This window comes from Dunckerocampus dactyliophorus, chromosome 13 (assembly GCF_027744805.1).
Source record: "Dunckerocampus dactyliophorus isolate RoL2022-P2 chromosome 13, RoL_Ddac_1.1, whole genome shotgun sequence".
NCBI lineage: Eukaryota > Metazoa > Chordata > Actinopteri > Syngnathiformes > Syngnathidae > Dunckerocampus > Dunckerocampus dactyliophorus.
This window is the reverse complement of record NC_072831.1, coordinates 8,505,148-8,518,837: the sequence shown is the minus strand read 5'-3', so window position 1 is coordinate 8,518,837 and position 13,690 is coordinate 8,505,148. Positions and strand designations below refer to the sequence as shown.

The window sequence follows — 13,690 nt, the reverse complement described above, 5'->3', positions numbered from 1 at the left end:
AACACTCATGATCACAACATTAGGTAAAATGGATAACTAATGAATTCCAATACATTGCTTATATTCATTAAATAGGTGTATGTGCTTGTACAACTGTACCGTATCATACTGAGACCTGCTTCTCATCTTTTGATCACGATTAGATACATTTGAGGGTCTAAACATTACAACTAGTGTAATTGTAACAGCAACAACAAAAAAACAATGTTAAATGAATACTTCTGAGTGTGTCAATCAAAAGTGAACATTATCTTTGTAAATGCTGAATTTGTGAAGAAGGTGAGGACAGTACCTATAGCTGGAGCCTTGATGCACAGCTCTTTGGACAGGGCCAGGAAGGTTCTCCCTAAAGTGTACACGTTGACCTGTGGAGGAGGACGACAACAACACCATGACCCATGTTCCACATCCGTGTTCTGATTGTAACCACTCAAAAGGTTTCATTTTTATGTTAAAAAGTTCTGCAATCAGTTCTGGTCTTCAAATGGACTTCCTGTACCTATCGTCTCTTATTGGAGGGAAGAACAGGAAACAGAATTCATTGGGTAGCATATCGAGACCCCACCAGAGTACCCCAAATCATTCTCTACCTTGAAACAAGAATTCAAGATTTGGAAAAAATTGTGTTTAGAGAAACCATCTGATCAATTATGGCGAGAGTGAGACAGGTGGGCAGCGGCCTAAAGCCAAATGTGCGGTCAGTGGCCCCTCCCACCACAGATGTTTCATTGTACTGGAGCCAGGACACCTCCAGGAGGCTTGTAGTGCCACCCTCTCCTCCTCTTGACTGCTAGTGAAAGGCCGTGCTGCATGACAAAGACGCGAGGCCACACGTCTTTTGACTTCCTTTGCCGTCACACAACACAATGACGCGTGCACAGAAGGCCTCTGATCTCTGGCACTGCCCTTGGGGGGTGGACATGTTTGGAATCTCTCAACCCCCACCCCCTTAAGGATTCAACAGGCGACACAGACACACTGCTATTCTGGGAAGAGGATTCCAGCTGGGAATTTAGATGCAAACGCAGGAATGTTGTCTGACGGAAAACAACTCCTTACATTTCATGTGTTAAATGTGGCAAAGCTTTCACTCTTACATGGGGGCTGACGGGCAAACGCACAGCAACACCCAAATGTTGCGAATACAGAAATTATCCAAATCCTAAAACACACGCAAAAGGGGAAATGTTGCACATTAAAATTTTTAAAGAAAATTGCTTTAAATGCCAAACACACACACAAACCCACTAAAACAACTGTATGACAGAAATGCTGCAAGTTCACGGAACAAGACAGAAGGTAACCGGGGATATCCGTCTGTAAAGACTTGAAACTTAATATTTTCCAGTATTCTAGAACAACCGATTTTTACAGGTAAGTGTTTAACAAAGAAAAAAATATGTACATTTTTATTTGGCTAACTTTCTTCCGGCCATCCCACTCATGTCTTCAAAGACGGATATCCCTCATGTCTGGCACCACTGGTAGCCTGGCTAACTTCCTGGTATCCTGGCCAACTTCAGTGAACTTGCAGCGTTACTCTCATGCAGTTGTTTTGCGGATTTGTGTATGTTTTTGGTATATGCGGCCTGCATTTGTTTTTGATCCTGTAGTGTTTATGTCCATCCATTTTCTATACCGCTTCATCTTCATTAGGGTCGCGGGGGCATGCTGGAGCCTATCCCAGCTGACTTCGGGCGACAGGCGGGGTACACCCTGGACTGGTCGCCAGCCAATCGCAGGGCACATATAGACAAACAACCATTCACACTCACATTCATACCTATGGACAATTTAGAGTTGCCAATTAACCTCACCTGCATGTTTTTGGGAATGTGGGAGGAAGCCGGAGTGCCCGGAGAAAACCCACGCGCACACGGGGAGAACATGCAAACTCCACACAGAAATGCCCAGGGGAGAATCAAACCCAGGTCTTCCCGATCTGCTGTTCCCGTATTGGCCAACGTGCTAACCACTAGACCACCGTGCGGCCCTAATGTTTATGTAATTGCAGCATTTTGCTGTTGCATGTGTTTTATGGTTTTGGTTTGATATCATTTGCGTTTGCAGAGTTTGCCACCTTACTCCTCGAACTGGCAACAAAATGAGCTTGCAGCTAGTTTTCGTGCAAACATCATCTTGTTCCTGTGCTACAGCGCCATCTACTGCTGTAAAGGGTCAGGCAGCTATTTAGTCAACATAAAAAGATCACGTAAACACACTGGAAGCTCCAAAAATCAACAAAACTCTCAGCTAAATGTTCCTCTTGAGCAAACCATCAAGTTCTAAATTGGAGAACATTTTTTCCTGCCTTGGGTCTAATTTTGTGTCAAATCTAAACAATCATTCCACACGTGACAGACAACTGCTTCAGTGTTCAGTACAAGACTGTCCTCTTTGTAACACAGAAAGTAGCGCCTCTGTCTGGTTGTTCACATTAACAGGACAGTAAGATGTGATATCAAAAGGATGCATGCTTGATTCCCCTCATGTCATCACATGTGACTGATTGATTCATCACATACACAGACAGTCTGTACACATGCCTGGAGGTCAGTGTGGACTGGGGGGGGTGGTGTGCCTCCTCCAGGACAGCTGGTCGGATATAAATACACCCCCAACCCAACCAGCTGTGCCCCCCACCCTTCTTTACTCACTTCTAAACTTATGCACACACGACTCAGCCTGAGTCACAACATTACAAGATTCCATGCAACAAACACTTGATGCAAGGGGTGTCCAAACATTTTCCACTGAAGGTCCCACATTGAAATATCCAAGTATGTGCGGGCTATTTTTTTATATTTATGCTAAGTTACATATAAAGAAAAAGAGCTGTCAGCTTTGTTTTATTAGCATCAACACTGCAAATAAAAAAATATTTTTTCCACACAGTTTTTTGTGTGTTTTTCTGTAATTGTATTTGTCATTGTCACGGGGTCTATTAAAAATAAAGGGCGGGCCCGCAAAGGGTCCCCGCAGTACACTTTGGACACCCCTGCTTTATGCCTATTAACAGCTCATCAGTGTCATATGACTTCTGCAGCATTTCTGAGACACTAAGTACAGTATATACTGTACAACTCACAAAAAGTTAAAAGGTTTGAGAAGGTCAAATTAAGTTCTTCTGTAATGGTCACAATATATTTTGGCTTCATCCTGAAATTATACCGAAAAGCCAACTATCCCTAACTTTTTGTGAGTAGTGTATGTGCAAATGATACATACAGGTAGTTATACTCGTGTGTTCAAAAGCCACAAATGTGCTGTTTAGTGTATAAACAGCACACTCTGGTGGACAACTATGTCAACTACGACACAGAGGCCACCCTTCTATCAGGGAGGTGTTAAACCATTTATGTTAAAAGCAAATTAATTTAAGTGACAAATTTAAGCAACTCTTACCTGTAAGATGTCACTGAGGTCCAAAAGCATGTCTGACAACAACCAGTTAAGTCCACTTATGCAAAAAATAATTCACAGGGAATGTTCCCCACTTCAAAACAACAACTTAACTACTTCAAGTCAACCAGTGTGAACTTGTGGTAAAAAAGAAAAAAAAGATTTCCATATTTTCTAGTAGCAGAGGGGATGAAAGTGATGAAAGTGCTGAGTCACCCTCAGCAGACATCATTAGCGGGATGACGAACAGTCGAGACAGAAAATGACGGTAAAAAGGATACGCGGAGTTCCCTCGGTGCGACACACCATGTAGATGCAGGCGGCCATGACGTGCGCAGACCTGCGTCCGCTCGTCAGGTGCTTGGCGAGCGCCATCTTGTAGAAGTTGAAGGCGGTGTCAAGACAGTGTTGGTTGAGCTGCAGCTGATGCCCCAGCGTGGTGATGTGCTGCTTGGCTGCAATTACACAAACGTGCATGATAAAATGTGTGTATTATGTTGGTGTCAACATGGTCACAGTCACTTAAAGTGCTCATGGCAACAAAAAATGTTTGAAAAAAGCTATTTTTAAAAAAGTATTCACTAGGGGTGCGCCAATCAGTCGGCCACCGATCAGTATCGGCCAATTTCCAGGAAAAGCATGGTATCAGCATATGCAGATACTTCATTTTAATGCAGATCACCTTCGATCAGATCCGCCCCCATTGCAGCATCCAGCCTATAGACACAGTCTCACGCCTACTTTCCCTTCACAAAGCCAAAATAAGCATGTTTGCTGTGTGGGACTTCCTGTCAGTGTGAGAGAAAAATATGTTGCCGGGTTGGCGGCTTAAAAATCTTTTAGTTTGGTGCGGCATTTGGGAACAGGCACTTGGCAGGGTGTGGTGAGTTTTCGCGGCTCGCGATGTGTGCGTGGTAGTCGGAGGTCTAAGGCGGATAGCCCGAAAAGTGGTTGGATTTGTCGGACTGGATGGCCGGCCGTCGGTGGTGGTGGTGGTGGTGGTGGTGGTGGTGGAAGACACCGGGTTTGCCGACTGCCAGGGGGTCCTGCTGGAGCGCCATCACTGCTCTTGCATCCAAAGTCCCCTTAAAGAAGATGCGTGATAGTCCAAGTTGCACCAGTGATTTAGAAAAAGTCAAATATGTTTTTGTCAAAATTTTATGGTTCCCCTTTTGTATCATATAGCCCAGGGGTCACCAACGTGAGCCCCCCACGACCACATGAGGCGCCTGCAAGCCTGCTTTTCATTCAGGTTTTCAGTTAAAGAGATGGTTTGGATTTTTTTTTTTTTTAGATGAAGCTGATTGACATCCCCATCAGCATCGTAGTCCAATAACAGCAACTTACCCCCCACTTGGTCTCCTAAGTCCAGTTCTGGTCAGATTTCTGTGATGAAGAACGTAGTTCCGCTTAGTTTCTGGGGACAATTAAGTAAAGAGTTTGGCTTCTCAAAACAATATGTGTTCAAAAGATTCATACTTAGCATCACAAAAACGCCTTCTCAAAAAAAAAAAAATTAAAAAAAATCACAGCCTCACAAAACACTGTGCTATATTTGTCTCCCGCCATATTCATGCACACAGTCGCCTGTGCATTCTGGTGTATGTGACAAAGATGCTTGCATGTACTTCCGCGACGGAGCGCCACGGCCATCTTGTTTGCGTATGTGTTCCACAGTGGAAGAAGACACGAGCATCTTCGTCACATTCACGTGAATGCACAGGCGACAGTGCGCAGGGATGCAGCGGGAGACAGATATAACGCCAAGCGTTTTGTGAGGTTTGATTTTTTTCATAAGGCATTTTTGTGATGCAAATGTATTATATCTTTTGAACACTTATTGTTTTGAGAAGCCAACCTCTTTACTTAATTGTCCCCAGCAACTAAGCGGAACTACGTTCTTCACAGAAATTTGCCCAGAACTGGACTTAGGAGACCAAGTGGGGGGTAAGTCTCTGTTATTGGACTACGATGCTGATGGGGATGTCATACAACGTCATGTCAAAAAATCCAAACTATCCCTTTAATAATGTGAGAACAGTAGAAAGAAATGCATTCTGAAATACGAAATATGAGTTGTGGATACCAGCATTTTGTTAATGTTCTGGTAAAACAAGCATATTCGCTTTGTTTGGCTTGAAATAAGCTATGAAAATAAATGTTCCCAAAATGAGTAGCTCTTGGCCAATTTCATTTTTGGAAAAGTAGCTCTCACAAGAACAAACATTGGTGACCCCTGATATAGCCAAAAGTACATTTAAAAATGTACACTTCATCTATGTGATCGGTATCGGTCGATTTGATGATCAGTATCGGCAGCATAAAAACCTGATCCGAGCATCCCTTGTATTCAATTAAAACTTTGTTTTTGTCATCCTGCTGTCATCCGCCAGTAAACAACTGTAAAATACGAGCGAAACGAAATTGTGATTATCAAACAATCCCCAGCGAGCTTTCTGAACCGCCTCCATCTTGACTGTGACGTGACGCCAAGAACACTTCCCGGCAACCAAACTGATCAAAACACAGCCACGGACATGCAGCAACACAAAGAAAGAGAAACATTTGCAACAATAAAAATAATATTGAGTGATAATATGCTGTGATGAGTAGTTATTAGTGCATTGTACATTGTTTCTACATACAGTACATGTATACATTAGTTTTTCAACATTTACAGAATAAGTGCTGTCGACTGGCGCTATATCAATTTCAGAAGCCAGAGCTGTCTCTACTTGCCACAGCAGTTCATTGAGCAACTGATATAACGCTTTAAAAAAAACACCACAACTGGTGTGTTGTTTGACTGATCTATGCAGAGATTGCAAGGCACACAATGAGTGACCAGCGGACCCCGTTGAGCTAGGCTTGAAATTAGGCATGAAAACCCATATTGTTATTGTAAATTCATAGAATATATCTAGTAGCAAAAACGTTATTTACTTACTGCCACCTTGGCAGGCTTTTCCACGGTTTTTGACTTTTTGTTTATGTCTATCCAGTCAGTGTGTTTTCACTCACAGCTCCTGGTCTGGGTTGTGGAAAGATAGTCAGCTGATGGTAGAAGCACCCTCCAGTAATACACATTCAGCTCCAAACTTTCCTTTCCTGAGGCACATTATCAAAACAACTTGTGGTGCACAATAATTACCGACGGGCCGATATGAGGAATTCTGATGTCATACAATAAATCTGAAAACATTCTAAAATAGTACTGATAACCGATTAAAAAAAAAAAAGCTCCAATGAGTTGAGATTATCCACACTGTGCTGTAGGTGGGTTATGACAGTAAATCAAGAGCTCCTTTTCTGTGACGCGCTGCCAGCGCTCTGTGGCAATGTCTCGAGCTCGCTTGCAAACACACAAAAATAACAAAATGAACATGAGTTTTGGTGTCATGAGACTTTAAGCAGGGGCACCCAAACCTTTTCCACCGAGGGCCACACACTGAAAAATGACAGGGTGCAAGAGCCACTTTCATATTTTTTTAAAGCATATTCCAAGAAGTTATATATATTTCAAGAAAAGACTGCATCTCAGCTTTGTCATATAGGTAGAAAAGCTTATTATTAGAACAAACCTTGCTCTTTTTTTCCCATTTTTACTGTTCTTTTTTTTTTTAATTTTTCAAAATATTTCAAATTCCTTCAGAAACAATCTTCGTAGATTTTTTCATAATATTATGACTATTTCCTAAATATTTTGACTATTAAATTAAACTAAAATCTTCCCCAACCCAATTTTCAAAAAATTACTTCATTTTCTTTTGTTAGTTTCTCATTTTACGACTTAATAAAAAAAATAATGTATTGTTTTCTCATATATTTCAACTCTATGCTAATAAAATGAATTTTTTTCCCCTCATAAAATGAGTTTGTTTTCTTGTTAGAATACGACTTTTTCCTTCTTAATATTGACTTTAATCTTGCAAAATGACAGCTGTTTTTTCCCCTCCATTGTATTTTCCAACTATTTCTTCTTGGAGATTAACTCTCGCTTTAAATCTTAATATTTCGACTTTATTCTTGAAAAATGTTTGCTGATTTTTCAATTTCTTTTTTTTTTTTTAAGTTTTCTAATTAAATTATATTTTTAGAATGTGCCGCAGGCCAATAAAAAAAACTGCTCAAAAAAAAAAAAAAACTTCTACAGACCACAAATGGCCCGAGGACAGCACTTGACACCACACAGACATACCTGACTAAGCTTCCAATGTAGGACATGCATGTGTCGCCCTCTGCTGTCCACTCACCTCTCTGCAGCGTCTGAGCTCGCGACTCCTTGCCCGCACTGGCCAGGTGACCATCTCCAAAAGACGGAAGCTTTGCTCCACCTCAACACGCCAAACAAAAACATTATTAGCTCAAAACAGACACAATAGCAAACCCTAGCAGACAACCTATGAACTACAACACACGTCACAGCAGACCACTGGCCACATGACACAGGTTGTACAGGCTGAAGGTCCGAGCAGATATGACTGCCACGTGACAGATAGACAGCTGACTGCGCCAGGAAAGAATGCAATGTTCTTTCATGGAACAAAAAAAATCACACTCCCTTTGTTACATGCAGGCACAATATGTACTACAATTACTACGACAACCATCTTCTACATTATTTTCAAGAAGTTACGGTGCTCTAGAATGTATTCTCTAGACCACTATTATTCTAGAATACCCCAACACCTCTGTTAGTCTGAGCTCATCTGCTGTAGCTCTTCAAGTGTTCTTTTAGTACATAAAGGGTTTGTGTTCAAGAAGACCTCTAGTGTTAATATTCAGGACTGAATTAAAACTTCTAGAACATCTCAATTGTTTATCCTGTTGATTTTCACCCTCTAGAACCTCTGTGTTGTCGCCTCAAACATCTCAAGTTTTTGTCTTTTATAATGCATCAAGCAATTAACTTCTAGAACATCTTCATATTAGTTTTTCTTCAAGAACAAGTTCAAATCTTGTCTTCTAGAATGTAGCAAGGAGTGAAATTATTGAACACCAAGTTTATCCTCTAGAACACCTTGCCTTGTCCAACATCAACAAAGTGTTTGCCCCCTGGAATATCTTCAGAGTTCACCTTCCAGAACATCTTTTTTGTCCTCTGGAATATCTTCAGAGTTTATCTTCTTGAATATTGTAAGTGATTGTCCTCTGGAAATCTTCAGGGTTTACTTTCTAGGACATCTAGAGTGCTTGTCATCTGGAACATCTTCAAGGTTTACCTTCTAGAACACACTAAGTGTTTGTCCTCTAGATAAAGAACATCAACAGGGATTACTTTCTAGGACATCTAGAGTGTTTGTCCTCTGGAATATCTTCAGGTTTTACCTTGTAGAACATCTTGTTGTATGTCCTCTGGAACAGGATGTACCTTCTAGTACATGTTAAGTGTTTGTTCTCCTCTAGATAAGAACATCTTCAAGGTTTACCTTCTAGAACACACTAAGTGTTTGTCCTCTAGATAAAGAACATCTTCAGGGATTACCTTCTAGGACATCTAGAGTGTTTGTCCTCTGGAACATTTCCAGGGTTTACAAACATCTTAGTGTTTGTCTTCCGGAACAGGATTTACCTTCTAGTACATGTTAAGTGTTTGTCCTTTAGGTAAGAACATCTTCAGGGTTTACCTTATTGAACATACCAGGTGTTTGTCCTCTAGATAAGAACATCTCATGTGTTTATCTTCTAGGACCTAGGTTCACAAAGTGGGGTAGGCATATCCCCCAGAGGCACCCCAGTTGCAATAGGGGGTAAGTGAATAAAAATAAAAACAATTAGCACCTAACACTCACAATTACGAGTGCGCCTGAACGTGTCACAGCTCAAGGAGAATGGAGCAGAAAGGAGACAGAGCATGAAGTTGTTCATTGCTCTGTGTGCACCATATGAACAAATAAGTAAGTTTGATGATTATTAAGATTTCTTTAATATTGGTGTTCCAATCCCCGCACGGTGCAGCGGTGAAAACCCGTCACTGTGAGTGGGAAAGTGGGAAAATTAGGCTTTGTTGGTTGTATGTATTTCTGTACTTTGGATGCTGCTTTATCTGATAAACTTTCCCCTTCAATTTGGTATTAAATTAATATGCAGACTTAAACCATAGCCAGTGTGAAGGGACAAAAAAGAAGTTCAAATTCAACCCATTCAAACGGAAGGACGCCATCATCAGACTGGAATAAAACATATGTAGGATGATTACTCGTCTATTTATCAGCGCTCATGTCAAACGTTATCAAAATGTGACCATGCAAAATACACACTTTTGATCCGGAATTACTATAGAATTAATTAACCAATCAAATTAAGTGCAATATTTCAAGTTAATTCAGATAAAAAGGTTTTTGTTTTTTTAAGTGTGCAGGAGTAGAGGGTAGATGGCTTCAGGTCAAATGTCTGAAGGGGAACGCCGTTGTAAAAAGTTTGGGGACCAATGCTTTGGGACATCTTCAGGATCTGTCTTTTACAACATCTTATGAGTTTCCCCCTGATAAATCTGCAGGATTTTGCATCTTAACATTTGTTCCCTTGATGTTTATCCTCTGGAACATCTTCAGGGTATCCCTTCTAGAACTTGTTAGGTTCTAGATAAGAACATCTTCAGAGTTTACCTTTTCGAACAGCTCATGTATTTATCCTCTAGCACAGGGGTAGGGAGCCAGATGTGGCTCTTTTGATGACTGCATCTGACTCTAAGACATTTCTTAACACAATAAAATGTATTTATTTCAGTTTTTTCACTGATATTTTAAAGTGAAACATTACAAGAATCACAATAACGTTCAAAATATAAAACTTTTTTTTAATGCATTTTAATCCATCCATCCATCCATTTTGTACCACGATGCGGTTGGTTGCGGGTTAGACACCAAAACTCGCTTATTACTGAATAATGCGGTAGCCTACCCGGGTCATTGAGAGGTCACAAAGTAAACTTCCCTCCTTTGATCAAATTGTCATAGCTAATTCTGCAAAGCAACCCCTTTCGACGACAAAGATGGCAAAAAGAAAGAAAAGGAGTAAGGTGCAAAACCATGCGGTACCAGAAGTTGCATTAATGGTAACCCCTGCTCTAGGACATCTTCAGGGTCTGTCTTCTGGAACATCTTATGCGTTTGTTCTCGAGATAGAACAACTTGTGTTTGTCCCCTGATATAACTGCAGGGTTTTGCATCTTAAATATTCGTCTCCTAGAATTTTTCTCTGTCTCAAAGCACAATTCAAGAGCTTCTTCCAGAGCAATCCCCAAATAAAAAAAAAAAAAAAGTTATGTAATGTTTGGACTGATAAAGACATGACGCACTGCTTAGAACATGTGTAGTTTTCGTCAACTGGTACATCTACTCTGTGTACCAGATTATGATGCAAATTATATTTTTCTCTGATTTGGTTAAATAGTCAATATAAATTACAGTCATCATTGTCAAGTCATCAACCTTTAGTGTACAATTTGAATGTTACTGAACAAACCTCCCAATGATAACAGTATTTTTTCAAAAATAAAAACTTAAAATGCACTGTTCCACATTATTATGCACAACAAAGTTTCAAAGCTTTCACTGGTTGTTAAGAACCAAAATTGGTCATTTGTTGAATTTGCAGCAAAAGGAGGAGGTCATATTCACTGAAAGCAAACGCTATTTCAATCACTAACATTTTAACAGGCCAAGTGAAGCCCTGCGATTGGCTGGCGACCGGTCTAGGGTGTACCCGGCCTCTCGCCCAAAGGCAGCTGGGATATGCCCCAGCATACCCCTGCAACCATAATGAGTACAAGCGCCATGGAAAATGGATGGATGGAAGTTGCATGTCAACAAAAGATCCCCTCTTTGATACAACCCTCACAATTCTTACATTGAACTTGTGAGTTTTTGGAGCGTTTCTGCTTGAATTCCTTTGCAAGATGTCAGAATAGCCTCCCACAGCTGCTGTTTTGTTGTGATCAGCCTCCCACCCTCGATGATTTTTTGCTTGACGATGCTCCATGGGTTCTCAATTGGGTTGAGGTCAGGAGAAATAAGGGGGCCAAACCATAAGTTTCTCTCCTTTTATGCCCATAACAGCCAATGACAGAGAAGTATGTATTCTTTGCATCATCAGATGGTGCGTTGGCATGCATGAAGGTCATTTTGCTAGAGAAGGTACGGTACTTCATATGGTATCATGGAAGAAAGTGGTCAGTCAGAAACGTTTCATACTTTGCTGAGGTCATTTTCACGCCTTCAATGACCATAAAGGGCCTACCAGCTCTCTCCCATTGATTCTGATCCAAAACATGACTCAGCCACCTCCTTGCTGACATTACAGCCTTGTTGAGATATGCTGGCCATACTCATACTTCATCCATCCGGACCACCGAAGGTTGCACGGCCCTCATCAGTAAACGGGATTGTTTGAAAATTAATCTTCATGTATTTGTTGGCCCACTGCAACCATTTCTGCTTGTGAGTATTGGTTAGGGGTGGCCAAATGTTAGGTTCATGCATAACTGCAAGCCTCTGAAGGATCCTACACCTTGAGGTTCAGGTTCGAGGCACCAGCCGCTTCAAATACCTACCTCCTGCTTTGTAATGTTTTGGGTTTTTTTTAGCAGGTGCTCTCTTGATTCGATAAATTCAGCACTATCGCGGCTGCCAAATGAATCAGCCACAAATTTCTTCACCGTACGAAAGTTTTTGTGAATTATTGAAAGTTTTCATGTCGTGTCCAAGGCATTGCAATATTTAACGCTTTTTTGTCAGCAGAGAGGCCCTTTTTCTTTCCCTTTTTGCTTGAAATCTGTGGCATGCTTAATAATGTGCAACATCGTTTTAAGTAGTTTTCTTTTAATTGGGCTCACCTGGCAAACTAATTATGATTGATATCAGTAACCCAAAGAGCCCCAAGACACAATACAACCATGAATTTAATTGAAAAACAAAAAAAATTACGTTTATGATACTAAAATTGTATTTGCATAATAATTTGGAACACAGTGTAAAGTTCTAATAAATATATTGTTTGATGAGAGTGAATTTCCCCGCTGTGGGATAAATAAAGTACAAATACAAAATGACAGTGCTCACCTTCTGAGGACACAAACTGTCCTACAGCCAGCGACCCTCCACCTCCCGTCTCTACAAACTCGACCTCGGAAACAATGATGTTGTCCTCCAGCACGGAGCCGCAGGCCATGCAGACGGCGTCACCCCGTGCATGGTCCACATCAATGTCCGTGCTGCCACAGTTCTTACACGTCCTCGTCATGGCACCAGGGCGCTAGTCTCAACAGCGGTGCTGGACACAGGAAATTTATTATATAAATATACATACATACATATACCATATACATACATACATACATATACACATATATACACACACACACACAGAAAAAAACATTATAATGCCAGAAAAGGTTGCACAAACCAGAACATGACCAAAATATTTACTAGAATGAAGCCTCAAAAGTTGAACAGCTGATTGGACTACAAATGTGAACAGTTTAAATAAAGTGCGAAAAAAAACATGAACCTCCTCAGTGGATGTCAACAGTGAAGTGATCCCTGCTAGCACCCATACATGTAGCTTTTTGCCCCAAACAAACATGGAGTAATGTGACGTCATAGAGGGACGTACAATGACTATGCACTGATTAACGTCAGTCAGTGATGACATCTTACGAGAGGACAAATGAATGAAAGTAGACTTAAAAGTGCCGTTAGAGTGTGACGCGAGGAAGTAAGATACCGTCAAGAAGAAGTATTCCCATACACTGAAGCAGCCTCTTAGCCGGCTAGCTACGTGGCACCTTCAAGCTCAGTCAGCACTTTGAGCTCCAACAACACTTCACTTTACAATCGTGATGACACACCGAAAAAAGTCCACAAGAACCCACTAGAACCAGAACGGACTTTTTAAAGGTGTCCACGCGTGTGGTTCCGTTCGTGTTGTCAGTGAGTATTGCAATTTGACAGCTAGCTGCTAGCCAAAGTACACACCAACATGATGCAACGTGCTGGACATCACAAGCGTGCACGTCATGCCGGTGCGCGTGTGTCTTTGCGTGTGCACAGTACGTACCTCTAGCTATGAAAGGCGCACGGGGCGCGTGCTCGCCCCCACACTTGTTGAAGTTAAACTGTCCAAGGAGTCTCCTGTAGCGTGTATGTGTGTTGTAGTGACAGTCCACATCAAGTTCGTTCAATAATAGCAAAAAAAGCATCTCTCGCACACACACGTGTTGACTATGCTGGACCATACCAACTCAGCTGGGAAGGGAGGGGTGGTCATGTCCATAGACATAGACAGA

At 41.3% G+C, this 13,690-nt stretch overlaps 1 protein-coding gene across 4 annotated transcripts in view; it reads right to left on the bottom strand.

Moving 5' to 3' along the window:
- Nucleotides 1-13,613, bottom strand: part of brf1a (BRF1 RNA polymerase III transcription initiation factor subunit a) — a 63,210-nt gene extending 49,597 nt beyond the window's left edge. For 3 of the 4 annotated variants that reach the window (XM_054796556.1, XM_054796558.1, XM_054796559.1), the window contains exons 1-6: nucleotides 13,462-13,613; nucleotides 12,465-12,675; nucleotides 7,656-7,736; nucleotides 3,684-3,857; nucleotides 3,406-3,437; nucleotides 293-365 (exon numbers count right to left, since the gene is read on the bottom strand). In XM_054796556.1, coding sequence (XP_054652531.1) covers nucleotides 293-365; nucleotides 3,406-3,437; nucleotides 3,684-3,857; nucleotides 7,656-7,736; nucleotides 12,465-12,645 — 541 coding nt within the window. In that variant the 5' untranslated portion in view covers nucleotides 12,646-12,675; nucleotides 13,462-13,613. Of the gene's footprint in view, nucleotides 1-292; nucleotides 366-3,405; nucleotides 3,438-3,683; nucleotides 3,858-7,655; nucleotides 7,737-12,464; nucleotides 12,676-13,128; nucleotides 13,292-13,461 lie in introns of those variants that run through there. The other variant, XM_054796557.1, reaches the window with a different exon arrangement.
- Nucleotides 13,614-13,690: the final 77 nt, after the last annotated feature.